The 18,044-nt window shown below is 38.7% G+C and overlaps 1 protein-coding gene across 3 annotated transcripts in view; it reads left to right on the top strand.

Annotated features, from left to right (window-relative positions):
• MYLK (myosin light chain kinase) overlaps nucleotides 1-18,044 on the top strand; it is a gene marked incomplete at its 5' end in the record, with an annotated part of 144,848 nt that overhangs the window by 47,964 nt on the left and 78,840 nt on the right. For all 3 annotated transcript variants that reach the window (XM_080347251.1, XM_080347252.1, XM_080347253.1), the window contains 2 exons: nucleotides 16,384-16,521; nucleotides 17,202-17,399. In XM_080347251.1, coding sequence (XP_080203377.1) covers nucleotides 16,384-16,521; nucleotides 17,202-17,399 — 336 coding nt within the window. The remainder of the gene's footprint in view (nucleotides 1-16,383; nucleotides 16,522-17,201; nucleotides 17,400-18,044) is intronic.

Here is an 18,044-nt window from a genome sequence, read left to right as displayed (position 1 = left end):
ATGACAGAATTGCAAGAATAAATTGGACAGTGAGGTAGTATCAATCAGTATTATGGTCTTTATTCTTGTAATCTCACCTGATATCAGTTTATACAGGTGTTTCACTTTATGGCCTGGAGATGATCAGCCCTCTCCCTCTATAGTTCCCCTCCCTCAGACTCTCCATCCATCTGCAATCAAGCCTGTATTTGGTACTTGTCATCTGCAAATGATTTTTTCCTAAAGTTGTAATAGTTTGGCACTGCCTGTGCAAGAGACTGAGGAGTGACAGCTGTTAAGGGAACTATTCCATTTGTCTATGACCAAATAATATCTGCCCCAAATTTGTACACATAGTTTGGTGGGAAATGTATCCCGATCCCTGGATCCCAAGATTTGTTCTTTGTTTGCCAATATTCTGTGGTGCTTGTCTACAGCACTTCAGTGATATGCCTGCCCCTATTCTGTCTGTATGAATCCACTTAAAACCCTAGACAAGCTTAAAATGAAAACAAATTCTGGTAAACTTATGAGCTACTTTTTTGATTACCGAATTGGAAATGCAGTCAATCCAGCCCAGCCCACCCTCTCCTCCTCTGAAAAAAAGGCATAGAGTAGGAAAACATTGATTTAAAATAAGCCTGAAACTAATCTGTTCTCAAAGCTGTCATTTATAATTTATCTGAAGCATTTCATCTGCATTAGCTGAGGTTCAGTCAAGAGTGCTCCACTTCAAGGGACCTGTCTTTGCCATAGAACCTGCTCATTCTTCACTGGGATACAGGAATCAAAAAACCTCTCTCTTACTAACGCTTTCTGAGTTATTTTAGGGCTGATGTACAAAGCTAATGTGGGAGCAATAGTGGCCCAGCCTTTCCATAGGAATGCGTACTCTGCTGAGCTGTTTCAGGCTGTGTAGCTGCTGGTTTATGAGTTGGTTTCCTTCTGTACTTTAGCTAGAAGGCTGCATTGCCACTTTTATGGGGAGCTGTCCCTCTATTTTGCATCCCATTCTGTTTTCTGGGAGTCATGGGGTGTTGGGGGAAGAACAAGAGCAGAATTAAGAACATGCATGACAGGCTGTGAAGCCACGTGTTCAACATTTTTACAGCTTTAGCTGTCCCCTCCATTTTCTCTCTAAACTCATTATGTCCCTGTTGCCATGAGGATTACAGTAACTTTCCCCAAGACTCAGATTAGTGTGGATTTGCCTGCCAAAAGTAGTACAAAATTTAAAATCACGATTTCCAAATGTCTTATCTGTTCATATATTTTTTACATCAGACCCTCTAGCAAATGTTTATTGGCATTAGAGTTCTCTGAGACTCTGAATGCTGCTGCTAAGGCTTTTCCAAATACTCAGCTTTTGCAGACAGATTACAGTAGGAAATCAGTGTACACACAAAAAGAGCGAAAACTAAAAATTCCTCTCCTGACTGGACATTGATTTTTGGAATAAAGTGTTTAAAAACTGTTTCTGAATTGTAATCCATCTCGCTCCAGTTTCTTTTTCTCTCCAAGATGATCTAGGGTTTTCAGGTTTCATGAAGTGCTCAGTTTGTTCATTCATTGCTATAGAAATATTTTCCTTTTGTATGTGAAAAGTAATTTGTATTTGATCTAGGAAGGAATGGATGTTCCTGGTATATCATCAGTATCAGACCAGTGTCAGAATTCAGCTCTTCCTTAACTTGCTACTGTGGTCCTTGGACACATCTCTAAGTCTGTCTGGGTCTACATTTCACTTCATATTCCCATTTTTGGCTTTGCTGTTCTAATGCAGCAAGGATCTCATGGAGAGGCATATCCACAGTGATCACTGGGGAAACTTTACCTGTAATGAATTGTCAGTCTTAACAGTAAAACTCAATTTTATTTTCAAAGCCAAAAAGCTCCACCTTCTAAATTAAATCAGGCTCACAGATAACTCAGAAAAGTCCCATACTAGTAGGAAGGACAGACAGTGCCAAACTGTTCAAAGGGGAAAAGAAAAACGTAAGCCTCATGTTTGGATTATATTACAGAATGATACTTAAAACTGCTAAGAGGTTACAGGTGTTATTTGGCCACATATTTTGTGCATTTTGTCCTTTACAAGATCTGTTGCTTTGTTTCTGTCAAAGAAAATTTCCTTTTGTGGGATTCTTGTAGGAAACAACATTTTAAAGGCCCTTTACCCCATAAAGGGTGATTGCTCCAACTGCTGTCAAACAAAAGGGGGAGATTTTTTTCCAGTACTTTCAGTACGTTTTGTATTGGGCCTTGGATAACCAACTAGGGCTATTGTGGCATAGCATTCCTTCTAAGTCATCAGGCTCAGATTCATTTATGGCTGCCTTTTGCTTCCTTATTATTAATCAGGATAAATTCTGCCTTTCACTGTTTTTGTATGAAAAATGCTGAAGGTACTTAGCTGTTTGTTGGAGGCTTTTGGCACTGTGTCATATGGTTCATATGACGGTTCATATGGATGTGGCATAAGAAGTGCAATGGTCATAAAGAATTCAAACTAATCTGTCTCTGCTTATTTAAGACAAGAAAATATTCAGATCACTTAATTAAGTGATCCAAAGGCTGAGTAAATTGGGATAGATCCATTAGGTAGTCTGTGGAGAAACTAAGTTAATCAAGGTGAAGCTAATTTTGGCCTAAGACTAAGCAGACTAAATTGAAACCTGACAGCTGTCTTCCCTGTGACAGTGGTTTCTTACAGCTGAAATACAGGTAGAGATGAACTACAGAGAATGAGCAACGCTTCTTTGGGAAACAGTCCTAACAAATGTCTTCACCTTGAAAACTTTTTCTAACTGAACTTTCCAGTGAGTGGGATTCTCTGGATAAAATGCTTTAATTAGTCTAATGCAAGAAAACCCGAAACGTGACAAGCATGGTCCAAGCTACTCAAACATTCAATGCAGACATTCCTGAAATGGTACCATTTGCAGTTCTGCACATGTTACTTTTTTTTTTTCCTTTAAAATTATGCATAATTTTCTATACACATAAGTGATAATAACTGGTATAGTTGGAAGGTAAGGCCAGCTCCCAGTCAGAGTAAGTTTTCTTTAGGTCTTCCACATACCTGAGATAAGCCTTCTGATATGTGGCTGTCTCTGTCACTTAACTAATCACTGACAGGAAAGGTCACATCCACCTGCAGAAAAGATGTGTTAAAGGGTTCTTTAACCACCTGACATTCACACCAATACCTGGGTGTACTACACAAGATTACAGGCTGGAGGGTGAACAGGAATAGGGATGGGACGTATGATGGACTCAATCTACTGTTGCACCAAATCAAATTAATACTGTGTGTAGGATACTTTTTTTTCTTTTGCAAACAGACTCTGCACAGAAGAGAGGCAGTTAAGTGCTTTTTCCAGCATGCTTTTTCCATCATACCTTTTTCTAGGTATGATATCAAGCTGGAGTGCTTGTTATGAGTACTGACTCCTAGGAGAAAGATGTCCTTGTCTCCTGCAGTTCTGCAGTAGATGACAAAATATCTCACCCACTGCAGGCTTCTTGAGAGTTCTCCAGCCTTCTCCCAGCAGGCAGCATCATCACAGATTTCAAGAGGAAGGGCATGAGGTGTGGGTAATGATAGTAGCTTGCAGCCAGGGTACTTTTCTGGACTCTAATGCTCTGCAGCCCCCGATTTTGCTAATGCTTATCTCCCACACATTGCTTTTTTGAATAGAGGCCTAATACTGCCTCCCTTGGTGAGCAAACACTATTCAGCAAATACCGCTGCTCCTGCTCTTTGGCTCTTAACCTCATTTCTCCTTCCCTGCCAGTGGTGCACTTTCCTGACTTCACATCTGTTCCCATTTCTCACTCACCACTTTCTGTTGACATTTTTTTTCTGACCTTTTTTTAGTGCAGCTTCCCCAGCATAAGTGTCTATGCTGGGAAGTCTGTAGCCCTTACAATCCAATTACTGTAGTCATTCATTGATTGTTGGATGAGCCGATTAGAGTCACCTGAAAGCCTCTCAGAGTCCCTGCTGTAACCAGTTTATCAGAGCAAGGTGCTTTCTGGAAAACCAGTTTCTTATGTTCCTGTCATTCTTCCATCTGGTGTGAGTGGGACCATAAAATATAACCAGGTGGAAGAAAGGCTTTCAGGTAGGAGTCTTTTCTTCCAGTCATGAGAGATGCTGTCTTTAGACTGTGGTTGCTTTTCTTTCTATCTCAGAATGACCTCTCTTAGACCTTAATCTTTTAAAGAAGGTTATCACTGTGATAACCAGTCTCTCTTTGGAGACTTAATTGAGAGGCTACAGTTTTGTTTCTCTGAGATATAAAAACTTCTGCCTAAGGTAAACAAAGGATGATGTCTTACTTGCCTACAGTGATCAAATATTTGTGACAACTTTTCAAAGTCACTATTTATTTGAATGCATTTTGCTGTATTTCAAGTGCAACATTAATATAAAGGACTATACAAGACTTTCCAAAATACACAAGTCTAGTCTTGTTACATGTCCAAAAAGCGTTCCACACCAGTAGCCTTGTGGAACCACTTGGCTGTGTAAGAATTGATTATGAGCACCAAAAGAAAGGGAGGGGGGTTTGTTGCTGTGCTGAAAGGTCAGAGGTAAGATGCTGTGAGCAGGGCTAATATTAGCCATCAAAGAAACTCAGTTCTGGCGTTTTCAGGAGTGTCCCAAAGTTCTCAGTCCAGCACTCCATGTGGGTCACTAACAGCTGTAATTCTTGTAAGACTGAGTTTTCTTTCAGCATCTCCAGACCAAACATGAAACACAATGCCGGCCAGAAACCAAAAATTAAGGACAAAAGTAAAACATGTGTGGCAACTTTTAATGATATAGGATTTGTGCCATCAATATAAACAATGTTTTCTAAAGACAACTTCTTGGTATAAACCATTTTCAGTAAAAGGGAAACCAAATTTGGATGCAAATGAGGGATGGGTGCTTGCAGAATGAGAAAAGTTAAATGGCAGGAATTGCATTAATATTTCTTATAAATGAAAAACAAAGATGAGATGCTGCCAGAGAAAAAAATGCTTAATTTAAAAATTAAAGAAGAAGAAAACCCTACATTTGATGGTGGTTTTGACTTTGAAGTGATCAAATGCAGTGAATATGAAGCTATTATGTACCAGAAAGACAGAAAACAGATGATTATTATAACAGTCTTAGGAATGGCCCTGTACTGGCCAAGGGGTAAACTGCCCCAACTTGGATTGCCAAATTCTATAATGTTGTAGGTTTCAGCTGAAAAGAAGTAGTCATCAAAATACAATTAAAACCTGTAAATTGAATATATGCCAGAGTAATTTTGAAAGCATGAGCATGATGTTACCCCAAAGAATGTTTCCAAGAGCAGCTGATGTGGATTAGCTAACGGGAACTCAAACAGTCAGCCATCAAACTGTCTTACAGGATTACCTCAATTTATAAAATTCTCCAGAAATCACTGTTGTGCAGGTAGATTTGAGGCATGTCAGCTGAAGGATGGAAGGAAGCCCTAATCAGAATTAATCACTGAAAACTGGCCCTGAAGCATCTGAGACCTGGATGTAGTGTGCGTGTATTTTTCTGGAAGAAAATGGACTTGGTTTCTGACACCAAGCATCATTTCTGTCTGCATTTGTTTTCTGGCCTTTTTCCTGGTTTTCTCATGTAGTTAAGAATTCATCCAGTTTATATTGCTTCTATGAATTGACTTCCAACATAGCTTCACTGAGCTTCCTTTCCATGACTGCTAGATTAACTTGAATCTATCAAAACATGGTCTTGTTCTGCCAATACTGTTAAACAAATGACAAAGATCAAATACATGTTTTAGTCACTTGTTACTATCAGTCATGATACATCAGATGCAGTAGTCACCAATGGGAAATGTAGTCTGCAGACTGCTTACGTGACAACTAAAAACCACTACATAGCCAAGAACATCACAGGTAAAATGGTTAACTAAGTGCTAGAAGGTGACCTGTTTCCACATCTAAGATTTTCATCTCTAGTGCCTCATATATAGGTAGAGTGAGAGTCACAAATGGAAAACTACCTGTGGGATTGACGTTTGCCTTTAAACCACAAATCAAAAGGTGAAATACGTCTTTAAAAAAGTTGTTTCCCAACATTACAATTAAAATTCTAGAGGCAGCAAGACAGACTCTAAGGATACATCTGTACCTACTTTTTTCCATTTTATTTTTTAAGATAATTAGCACATCTGTTAGTGTGAGTTCTTTCTATTAATTTCTCTCTCTTGGATTTGAAAACAGACGTGCTGACGGCATTTAGAAGCCCGTGGAATACTTTGTATTGCCAGCTGATGTAAAACATATACACACACAAACACACATTCTCCAGCACAAAAATCTCATGGAAGCTTCACTTACAGGAAAAAAGATTCTTGCATAAGCAGATGAGCATGACTAGTGCTTACAGAGAAACAGAAGATGTCAGGGTCTCACAAGCATTTTGTGTTGTGTTCAAGAAAATAATAATTTTAACACGGTCTTTAATCAAAGGACTCAGTGAACTGAAGGAATTGGTTTGGGAGTAGGGTAATGAGCATGTTTCTGCTCAGTATAAATATTTTTGTAAATACCCTTATCAGAAGTATAGGGAAATGGGAGAACTACAGAGAAAAGTTGTGAATGTATAAGCAATTTATATGCAGCTCCAGCAGAAACAGAAGAGTTGTAAAGTTGAGAATGACAGAATTGCTTTAGGAACAGCAGAGGCAAGAGAAATAGGGTTGTAGGAGAGGAAGGTCCAAGTGAGGAAAAGAGATGAATTTTCCTAAGGAAACCACTATACTTTGACTAAAGAGAAATCTGATAATCTCAAACACATAAACTGGTGGATATAGAGCCAGGTAAGGATGGCAGGTTCTTAAAGGTATATGTTTCTTCGGTTCAGTTCTACAAATTTAACAGCACGTTGCTCAAGCATTTAACTGTGCTGCAGCATAGAGTCCCAGGGTTAGTACAGAAAACCAAACTTAAACAAAGCTGAAAAAAAGAAAAAATACAAGGTTCCCATGCTGAAACGTGGCAGGTCCTGGCTTGTCCTTACTAGTTCTGCACGTCTCTGCAGTTCTCTTGCCCTAAAAGGCAAAAATGTCAAATGTCCATGTAACAGAAGCAGCGTAACAGAATTTGTTGTATGTACATTTGGGAAAGAAAATATGTCTAACTAGACAGCGTGCCACTCTAACACCTGCTTTAGCACTTCTTCTTCAGATCTAATTTTGTCAAGCAGAGATACCTCACTTTTTGAAGATTAAGGTTGCTATTACAGACTGAAAAAAATGGGCAATACAGAAACGTCTAAACACTTTAACACAGGTTATAGTGTGAGTCCTAATGAACAGGTCATTCCTTTGCAGTAGAGAAAAGAAACAGAGGGCAGGAACTTTGCAGAGCTGCACACTACCAGATTTAAATGCTAAACAAGCTTTGCTTCAGAATTCCTTTCTGACACCAACTTTTACCCAACAATACAATGTTGCTGTGTATTTTTTTCCTTTGGATTAGTCTAACTTCAAATGCTTCCTTGCTCTCAAACTCTTATTTGTCTCATTTGAGTGGTTCCTTAAAAGCATTCTTAGTACAGAATTGTTTTGATTACTCACTCAACAGATTGAGCACAAGTATTTTAATGTTACCACAGGTAACTATTCTGTTGCCAGTGTGGATTTGTCAGAGGAAGGAAGGGCTGAGAGGGCTGAAACTCTTTATAATAGTGGCATCCTCTTTGCACTTTATGTGACCGCCTGTTCCTACTGTGCTTCCATTGCATTTTAGCTCACACACAGTCCAGATTTTTTTCCTAATGGCAGTGGTATCTCTATATATCATGATATTCTGCAATTAAGTTAAATACTACCTGGGCAGCCACATAAGAAATAGAGACTGAACATGTGAGGGTGGAATTCTGCCTCAGCAGTATGCACATTTTCACAGTGGAGCTAACCTGGCTTGATCTAGCATATATAAAGCACCTTTTCTGCAGTTCTCCATGTCAGACTGGTATCTAATGCTGGGGAATGTGTTAGCAGTGGGGCAGCTGAGCTGCCTTTTAGATGCATTTAGTAGGTATATGCACTCTCAGGCATTCCACGGAGTTGCTGTCTGTGGCAGTGACAAAAGAGCAATTACTTGATGTAAATAACTTGCAAACAAGGTTAGTCATTAATAAGGCAGACAGCTCTGAAGGCAAAAGCAAACACACCACCACTCTGGCTGCAAAAACTTCCAGTGAGACTGTCTCTAAGGAATTTGGCCTGCTGACTGCAAAGTGATCTGAATTCAGCTGCATGCCTTGTATCTCTGTCCACTGCACTCTAAACTGAAATTTTCCTGAGGAGGGGAAGAGGAGAGGGAGGTGCTGGTCTCTCCTCCGTGGTATTTGGTGACAGGACATATGGGAATGGTCCAGGGCTGCACCAGGGGAGGTTTAGACCAGACATTAGGAAGCATTGATTTCCCAACAGGGTGGTCAAGCTCTGGAACAAGTTTCCTAGAGAGGTGGTTGATGCCCCAAGCCTGTCGGTGTTTAAGAGGCATGTTTAAGGACAGTGTCCTTAACAACATGCTTTAACTTTTGGTCAGCCCTGAATTGGTCAAGGAGTTGAACTGCATGATCATTCTAGGTCCCTGCCGCCTGAAATAGCTTGTTCTCTTCTGTTTTGACTGTTTCTCCCAAATCATGTTTCTTATTGGTGTATTCAGCCTTTTTGACAGCAGGATTTCTGGGGCAGCATCTCTTTAAAATGCTGTGGGTTGCAGAACAAACTGAGTAGACAAAACAGAGGTTAAAATGCTGATGATCTAGTGATAGCCCATACAGAAGGAAAGATTTTGGAAAGAAGGTGCATACGTGGAGTTGCAGAATGGGCTTGAAGACTAGCCTACAGTAAAATAAATAGATTGCCAGACTGGATAAAGTGGAACTCGGCCTCTTTTGTATGTTGTTAACCACCCTTAGGCTTAAGGCATTGTCAATCTTGGGTTAACAGTTTTTCTGTGTAATGCAAGGCACAACATCCAGACTATAACTTGGCCTGGCTCTTCAGGGAAGGCATCTCCTGAGGGTATTTAAATCTTGCCTTCCATTTACAAAAACAGATTATAACTGCAGAAATAAATTATGGGAGGTAGATGTGTAAAGAACACTGCTAGGTCATTAGCATTTAGTTCTCATGACCTAAGTTTGCAAAACAGCATACCAACCTGAGATCTTTAATAATGCAGAAATGTCCCCACATGTCTCAAGAACAGAGAGGTCTCGTATTTTTTCATGCCAGTATAAATCAAGCTTGGAATTCTTGGAAAACTTGCAGGAGATATTTTGACCGTATCACTTCAGGCCTGGGACAGAAAAATACTTTACAGAAAGTAAGACAAATGAGATGAGTGTCCTAATATCCATTTTCTGCCTTATAAAATCTGTTATTTTGTGAGTCAGTAGCATTGTTAACATGAAATCTGATAAGAGCTAGAATTATTTACATTGAAAATATTTGGAGAGGTGAAACTCATTTCAAGATCAAGATCTCTGTGTGAGCTTGAGTCTTGCTTTGAGAGATGTTAGTGGAATCTGCCTCTTCTCTCTCCAAGCTTACTCACACAGAGAGCTTTTTGAGTTGAGCATTCTCCTCAGCTCACTTGACTTATTAGCCTCTGAGCCAAAATGATATTTAAACACCATAAATGGTAAATGTTGCTGAGGCAGTCCTTTCGCACGGCTCAGCCTAGGCACTATTTGGCAGCTAACCACATGACTGGCAAACAGATTCCTCGTGGATAATTAAATCTCTTATAAGACTAAACACCGCAAGTTGTTTGCACTGTTCTGAACGTAAGGCAGCAAACTCTCTATTCTTTGCGTGTCTTTGACTCATAACCAGTTGTAACCCTGACCTTGTGCAACAGAGCAATTGCACCGCAGGTGTGGATGTGCAGGGCTGCCGCTGACCCTGCCCGAGACAGGGGCTGGACTGGACCGTTTCCAGAGGTCCCTTCCCAACTCAGTGATTCTGTGCAGTGTTGAGCATGCTGAAGTCCTGATATTTCAACAGGAGGTGTCAGCATTCTGCAGCTCGCACTGGAAAAAAATCTTCACTACATCTGGGTAGGCAAATGAGCAAGAGATTTTGCTAGAAGAGATGATGTCCGTAACATTAACTGTTTTGACAACAGGCCGGGTAAAACCCAGGTCCAGTCTTTGGAAACCTTTTCAAAGTTCCCATCCTGATCTGGATTTTCTTCCTCACTCCAGTTTCAAGAGCAAATCTGGGAATGGAAATGCCAGAGTGCAGTTATTGGTTCTTATTTTCCTTTTCTCCAAGTGTATAGATTTATCTCTGTATTTTACCTCAGAAAGTAAATAGCTGGTTGCATATTAGCACTTAGACTCATATATGTCTCTTGTATAATCAATTTGTAGCAAGTTAAGTGTACAGCGCAGCATGATTTTTCCACTTTTTCTTTTACATATGTCTTCAACACAACAACTCACCCTTGCTTGTCAATATAAAGATGTTTACAGTTATGTTCAAGCATCCAGTTCTGATCTAGGTCTAGGTTTTAAAAAATGCAAGTGGATTTTGGCCTAGGCCCATAGCTGGCATTAAGACTTCTCTCACAATAATTTCCAGTCTGCAGATATGTGGAGGTTAAATGTAAGGACTCTTTAAATCCTGGATTGAGAAAAGTCAAAAAAATAGGAAAGCATTTTTTAATCCCCTTAAATTTCTGTTAATACAGCTTAATAGAAAAAACAAATGTTTGATATGCTAGCTTTATATGGATTAACTTACTATCGATTACACAAACACTCGAAAACAGAATAAGAGATTAATAGAAATGGTTGTGTATCAGAGGCAATATATCTCTTTTCCCATTGCTATACAAATACACTGAGAATCTGTATTTTTGTAAGAAACTGGAAGAGTTTCAATTCTCCTTAATCTCTGTGGGTTTAATGCACTAAGTGGCTTTTTTAAACATAGATTTGGATGCTTATTAGAGTGTCTTTCTAACAAAAAAAAACCAAGTCCTTAGGGGTAACGGAATGCTGTGGGAAAAGCCTATATTACTTTTGCTTTGTAAAAAACATATGTGGGTATATAAGGTACCTTTCAAATGCTTTACTTACTATTTTTGGTCTCCCAGACTGTGTTTCCCACTGACCTGTGCAACTTATTATTTGCTGTTTCACAGCACTCGTGCATATTAAAACCTGAAGAAAGGCAAAAAACACAGGAACCATATATGTGGTGGACTTCTAAATCAGTCACCTTGTGTGATGCCGTAACAGAATCCTGTTGCAATGACAGAGACCCCTGCTCACCAGAGAATGCCCCAGCTGAGTGTAGATATTATGCCAGACCACAGCTTTGTGCAGAAATTTTTAAACTTTTTGATCTCATAATTTTATAACAGCCTTTGAGCATTCAGTGCTCTGTAAGAAGCCTTTGAGAAAATCATAGCATCTTCTATACTGTCTTGTATGATTTGACCTGCACAAAACCACCAGCTGTGGTTAAAAATTATGTCATCGTTTATAAGCTACTGTAAAATTTGCATGGTCGGAAAACTAATTATTGAAATGTACCTGTGATTTACCAAGCCCAGCCCAGGTAGTGCTTTCGGATGTTCCTCACTAATTGCTTTGACATGATCCAACTGAGGGAACTCACTGCAGCAGCAGAAGTTTATTGGGCAAAGGAAAGGGAAGGAGAAAATTAACTGCCTGTGGTAGAATGTTTTTTAGTCACTATGGCAGTACTGCTATGTGTTAACTCTTACATTATTTCTTTTCATTCTTAGAGGTGTACCTACTCCTACTCAGAATTAATAAGAAGTAAGAGTGGTGAGGAAGATGTTAAATTGCTATAGGTGATTACAGCATATTAACACATTAGGAAGAGATCCGATCTCCTCTTTTCCACGTCTATTTGATTAAGCCTGAGGATGCACAGATATATAACGAAGTCATGCCCTTATGCTGATGTCAGACAAATTTTTTATCAGGTTCCAGATTTTCTTTCTGGTGCCAAATGTGCCATATTTTTATTGTCTGTAGTTTTGGCAGCAAAAATCCCCTACAATGTTGTGAAAGAGGTTGTCTCAGCCGTAAGTGCAGTGACTCGCTGTGGCCAAGGAGTGTGAACTTGCATTGTTGTTACACTTTCTACAGCTACCCTTTTGCAAACAGTGCCTGTTTTTTTGGTGTATGGTTTTTCTTGTACTACTTTAATAGCAAAATAATTAGCCAAGTATTTCCAAAAATAAGTAGAATCACAGAGTATCTTGTCACCATAAATGGGGTCAGGATAATTTGCTTAATCTTGAATGAACAGCTTCCTTTTTCCTAAGTGCCCTCCAAAGTAAAATTGCTGTTTTTCCAAACAAGAGCTGTAAATCCTAAAATTGAAGAAGCTTTTAGGTGTATTAAAATAAGCGGTGAAAATGTACAGTGCTGCTGTCTCATGGTAAAACTGTGAAGTTGTGAAGCCTTCATCAGAGGAGCACTGAGTCACTGCATGGTGCTATGTAAGAAATAAACAAGTAAAAGCATTTACAGGCTTCAGAGGAATTTGAAAATAGTTAACATTCAAGCTTTAAAATTTGGCCTCTGCATGATTGTATCAGTCTCTTCCGAGAAAATGCAAAGATTTTAGACTAAGACTAAATAAAACTAAATAAGATATCTAAAACTGGCTGTGTTGTCTTTCATGAAACAGCTGTGAAAAACTAAAGTTGTCAGTAAGTCAGTTTAATTTTTTTCTAATATCAAATTGTAAGGGAAGAAGAGTTACATGAAATGAGCCCCTATGGTTTCTTAATGAGAAAATAGAATTTATGGATTAGAACTTTAGTATTTTTAATTGTTGCTGGCAAATCAAGAAATATTAGACAATTTTTGTGGTATTCTACTTAGGTTGTTGGTACAATAAACATATGCTACTGATCAACATATACTACAGAACAACAGTAGCATAATAGTAGAGTTCAACTTTAAGAAAGAAAAAAACATAGGGGAGAATGCTTGTGTTTTGAAGCAAGCCTGTTCAAGTTGCCATGGAGTCAGTCGTCAGGTTTTTTAGCCAGATATTTACTGTATCCTGGATGTCACAAATTTGAAAAGGAATACTCATTGCCTTACCCATGATAGTTTCTAATTTTTGAGCTCCTTCATACAGCAGATTTCATATCTGTTGGTAAAGAAATGCCTTCACGGCCCCAGTGCACCAGAGAACATCAGCAATAGGAAGGGAGACTTTTTTCTCCTGCTATGTAATAGTTATTGAGAAATCAGACAATACTTTGAAGTGTATGTGCATTGATATTCCATATGTTCACAGGAACAGGAATGTCTATGATATATAAAGTTGCCTTTGTTTATATTCCTGGAGTAATCCTCAAGTTTTCAATATTTCAGATTTAATAATCCATCTTAATGTTCTTCTGCATGATTGCATTCAGTTTCCTCTAATGAAATAACTCTTCTATCTTTCCAGTAACTTCTTGCACTGTTGAGGCTGTACCCCTTAAAGTTTTTACTACTCATATACCATAGACTTCTGGTTTTTCATACCACCATAATTTAAGCACAGAACTGGTATTCATACAAGAGATCAGCACAAACCTATGCAGTGCTTAAATTTAGTGTAAACACTATTTGTAAAATTTGCGCAATGCTGAGGCAGGTTCTGGCCCCTTCATTTCAATTTGACAGCTTCACTTACAAATAGTGAGCACTGATCAGCAACAATACCAAGTTGTTCTTCATCCTTTAATCCTGCAGGTCACTCTTCTAAGGGTAGAGTCCTGCACCCTCAGAAAATCTTGTTAATGTCACTCATACCAGCAGGTCCCCTCACCAGCATAGGATACATCTGCCCGAGATAACTTCAGAAACTAAGACCCAACTTTTTTGTAATCTTCTTGGGTTTGTGATTCATACATACAATTACTGTGAATTATTTGCTTGCACCCTTTTAATGTTTACGCAGCTCTGTGCAAGAAGGTGTTTTTATTTCAGTCCATGAAACTTTCATTTCTGCAGCACATATTTTGGAGGAGTTGGCAAATCCTTTTGGGAAATGATTTTGCTCTTTTCCTTCTGTAGTTGCTCACCCATTTCTTTTTAATAAGCTGAGGCTATTATACTGTGTTGTCTTCCTTGATTACAGAAAACCATTTATTTAGACTACATGGAACAGGCACATCAGTCTAATAAAGCAAAGAGCCAGTTAGGAGGGCTGCGGAGAGCTGGTAGCACTTAAGTTGTTTGTCTCAGGGCTCTGCTGGGGGCAGCTCAGTCTCTTTGGAGACAATTGCTGTTAGGGCCACTACCAGGAAATTTGTCTTCTGGTGGCTGTTAACTTTCTCGTGGGAGCTCTTTCATCTCTTTTTTAGTTATCTGTCCTCTGAAGGCTTGAACTACTCCGATCATACTCCAAGTGTGTATCTCTGTTGGTCTAGAACCACACCTTTGATTTTATGTTTCTTTTCCCTGCTTTCCATTTATTGCATATCTGCCTTCTCGATTTGCAATGTTATGAATTATTTCAATAAAAAGGATAACAGAAACATCATCATTTAAGGGTCTTTTTTTTTTTTCTTTTTCTGTGTCTTTTTCCTGTCTTCTTATTTTCTAGGGTCTTTTTTTCCTTTTCTTCCTTTCTTCTTATTTGCCTCCTTTTTCCCATCATATGGATTTCTGCTTTCCCTCCCAGGTCTGTTCCAGCATGACGGACAAAGGAATTTTTTGCAAGGCATCCAAGTATTGAAGGAGCATGTGCTGATATTGCTTAGTATAGCAGCTGTTTGAAGTGGTTTCCCTGAATAAACAGTACAAAACAGAGGAATATGGTGAACCACAGCAGTTTATTATTGCAGATGGGATTGACCCAACTTCATGGCTATTTTCTATACAGCACTAGTCACTTACAAGTAGGTGCTATAGGAAGCCCTAAGATGGATCAACGTGGTCTGATGGTGAACCAGGCGTTTCAGAGAAGTGCACAACCCTGAACTGAGTGGGTCCCAGACAGGTCTCATATTTCCATTCTCACATGCATCAATGTCTTGCTGCTCAGTGCCAAGAAAAGACCTATGACATAAGCCAGAAAGACAAGATTTTTGGCTAGAAAAAGCTTTGCTAGAGAAGAGGAAAAACTTCCTCTCCAGACAGCTTCCAAATTTACATTGAGCTCAAATAACCCTGGGACAAGCTCAACTTTTTGCCTCCAGGTAGCTCAGTGGACTTGCTCAGTGAGGTGCTTTCAGTTCTTCTAATCACCATCCTTTTATGAATGGTGGGTTTTTTTCCAGTCTGGCACTTTGTGTTGCTGTAGTACTGTTTTGAGTGATCTTGACATACCTTTGAAAATTTTGAAGGTAGGAAAAACCAAAACGAAACTATTTTCATGTGTGGACAAAAAATAGAGTTAGCATTTTAAAGGCAAGACGTAAAAGGTCTGAACTCAAGCTAAACAAAACAAAAAGTGTATCCAAGTGACCGATAAATATTTATGACTTCTTACATTTGGTCATGGCCACTGCTTTGGCTTCAAAAGTGTCTTTGCTCAGGTTTTTAGAGTAGTAGTATCTTTCCTCGTCTTGTTTATTATATAGATCACAGTTAAATGATCTTGTTTCATAGCCTCTGAATCCAAGCCGGAGGAAACCACGGGGGCTGCTGGAAATCATATATCTTATCACAGATAGATTTTATTTTTAAGAGTGATTAATTTAACTCTAACAATTATCATTTTATTGTACAGCCTGGAAAAACAAAGAAACAAACAAACAAAAAAATCCAATAGTTTGTTTTGTGATATAGGTTGATAACCTCAGTCTTTCCCATCATCATTGGCCCAATGTAATACACGAGGGGATATGGAACTTGAACCCATTTGATGTTGACTGTCCAACAAACGAAATGGTTTGTAGTTTCATACAGAGTAGTAAATCCTATATTCCTCTGATTTTACATTTTTAACTCATCAACTATTAGCGACTTGTAACATATCTTAAGATTTTATGTGAATTTAGCAGTGATTTAAGGCATTGAATTGCTGGTTACAAGTTGCTTTGGGGTTTGTGTTCTTTCTTTTGCACCTGAGTATGTGTACTTGGGAAAAATGAGTTTAAATTTCTGTGTGATACTCTGTGATATCTGTTAACAGTTATTTAGGAGGATCCCTGGAGAAAAGATAGTTCCATTCCCATTTCTTGACTTTCTGCTTGGACTACAGGAAAGGCAGAACAGCTGTATTGGGTGGTCTCAGTTATTTCTACTTTCTGAGAGCAGAAGACAAGACCACTGACTCAAAACCAGTCTGAACCTAAGGACAGTCAAAATTTGTCATGAAAATTTCCCCTTTTGTTCTCTTGACTTCACAGAAAAGAAGAGCAGCAAGAAGGCAGAAAGTACACAGGCTGCCCAGTTAAATAAGACTTTTGCACCCATCTTCCTTAAAGGGCTGACTGACCTCAAAGTAATGGATGGAAGTCAAGTGATAATGACTGTGGAGGTATCAGGTGTGTAGCTATAGAACAGTATTATTTAAAAAATTTAAGTCCTGCTGCAAAGTGAGTGCTTTTTTCCACTGCCATTTTCTTTTAGCAGGTGTCTTTGCATTTGTAAATAACATTTCAAGGAACTAATTTTTAAAAAATAAATAATAGGTTTGTCTAATCTGATCTTCAGGATGGATGAACATTGTTCAGTGTTAATGTGTCCAGACCTGTAAAAGTGTTTACTTAATGGAATAATAATAATAATAAGAATGATGTTATTATTGGGTCCTGCTGTTGAACTAAAACTAAGTCTCAGGGTACTTGTAACAGCTTTTGTTGTGAACCAAACAAGACTGAATTCCTTCCAGCTGGAATAAGATTAGTGCTGCAGGAAAGAGTGGTCCTGGTATCAACTTTGGTAACAGTAACAGAAACTCTGATAACCACCTTTGTGGGATCTAGAACTCATTCTCCCTGTCTGTTGTATACACACTTCCCTTATCATTTGCATTTTAACTGTAATAAGACAAACTTAGAACTATTCCACATTACACAGCATCGACAGAGTTAATGAAATTCCTGAATTTTTTGAAAATGAAATTGCAGAATCAGTTGGCAGACAACAACCAACCTTGTTTGTTTTCTTAATATATGGCGGGTTTTATGTGTGTCTCTGTTTTTTGTTGTCTCCTACTTTTCAGCTAACCCACCTCCTGAAATTATCTGGCTGCATAATGGGAAAGAAATCCAGGAGACAGAAGATTTCCACTTTGAGAAGAAAGGCAATGAGTACAGTTTGTACATCCAGGAAGTATTTCCTGAAGACACAGGCAAATACACCTGTGAAGCCTGGAATGAATTAGGAGAAACTCAAACCCAGGCTACATTGACAGTACAAGGTATAAAGTTCTTCTCCACCTTAGGGAATGCTAGAAGAAAATAATTCTGATGTGCTGGAGGAGTGTCTATTTAAAGTACATGAGTGTTTATAAAGTCTGTTGTGAAGGATGCTAGGAGTTCTCAGTCCCTGCATCTGAATTTAAAAGGATATTGAGCAGAAGCAACTTTAAAAAAATCTTTTCCCTCTGGAACATTATGTTACTATTTCAAAAATGCATTCCTGAGTCCTATTCCTAGGGACAGTGCAAAACTGCTAAATGCAGCTTCAGATTCTAACTCTTAGTTAGCTCTGGACTTAATGTAAACCATTTAATGATGTTTTTCTTTCTAATTAAAGACCTGAGTATTTGGAAAAGCTGTCTAGGAGGCAGGTATCCTGACATTAATGTTAGTGTTGTAGTGGTATCAGGTAAGGAACACATGATTTCTGCAATTTGAGAACTAGCTCCGAAAAATTTGGCTTTGAATCTGCATGCATGATGTAAATCCTGCAGTAAACACTGAAGTACCTACAAACTTCCTGTGATTGGACTTTCACTACCTTCATGACAGGGGACTTAATCTAATCTTACTGTAGGCCAACATTTTCCCATAGTCATTACTGAGAATTATTGGAAATCAATAGGAGACTTTTATTATTCTTA

The sequence above is a fragment of the Nesoenas mayeri genome (genome assembly GCF_963082525.1).
Source record: "Nesoenas mayeri genome assembly, chromosome: 6".
Lineage (NCBI taxonomy): Eukaryota > Metazoa > Chordata > Aves > Columbiformes > Columbidae > Nesoenas > Nesoenas mayeri.
This window is presented reverse-complemented; position numbering and strand designations above follow the sequence as displayed.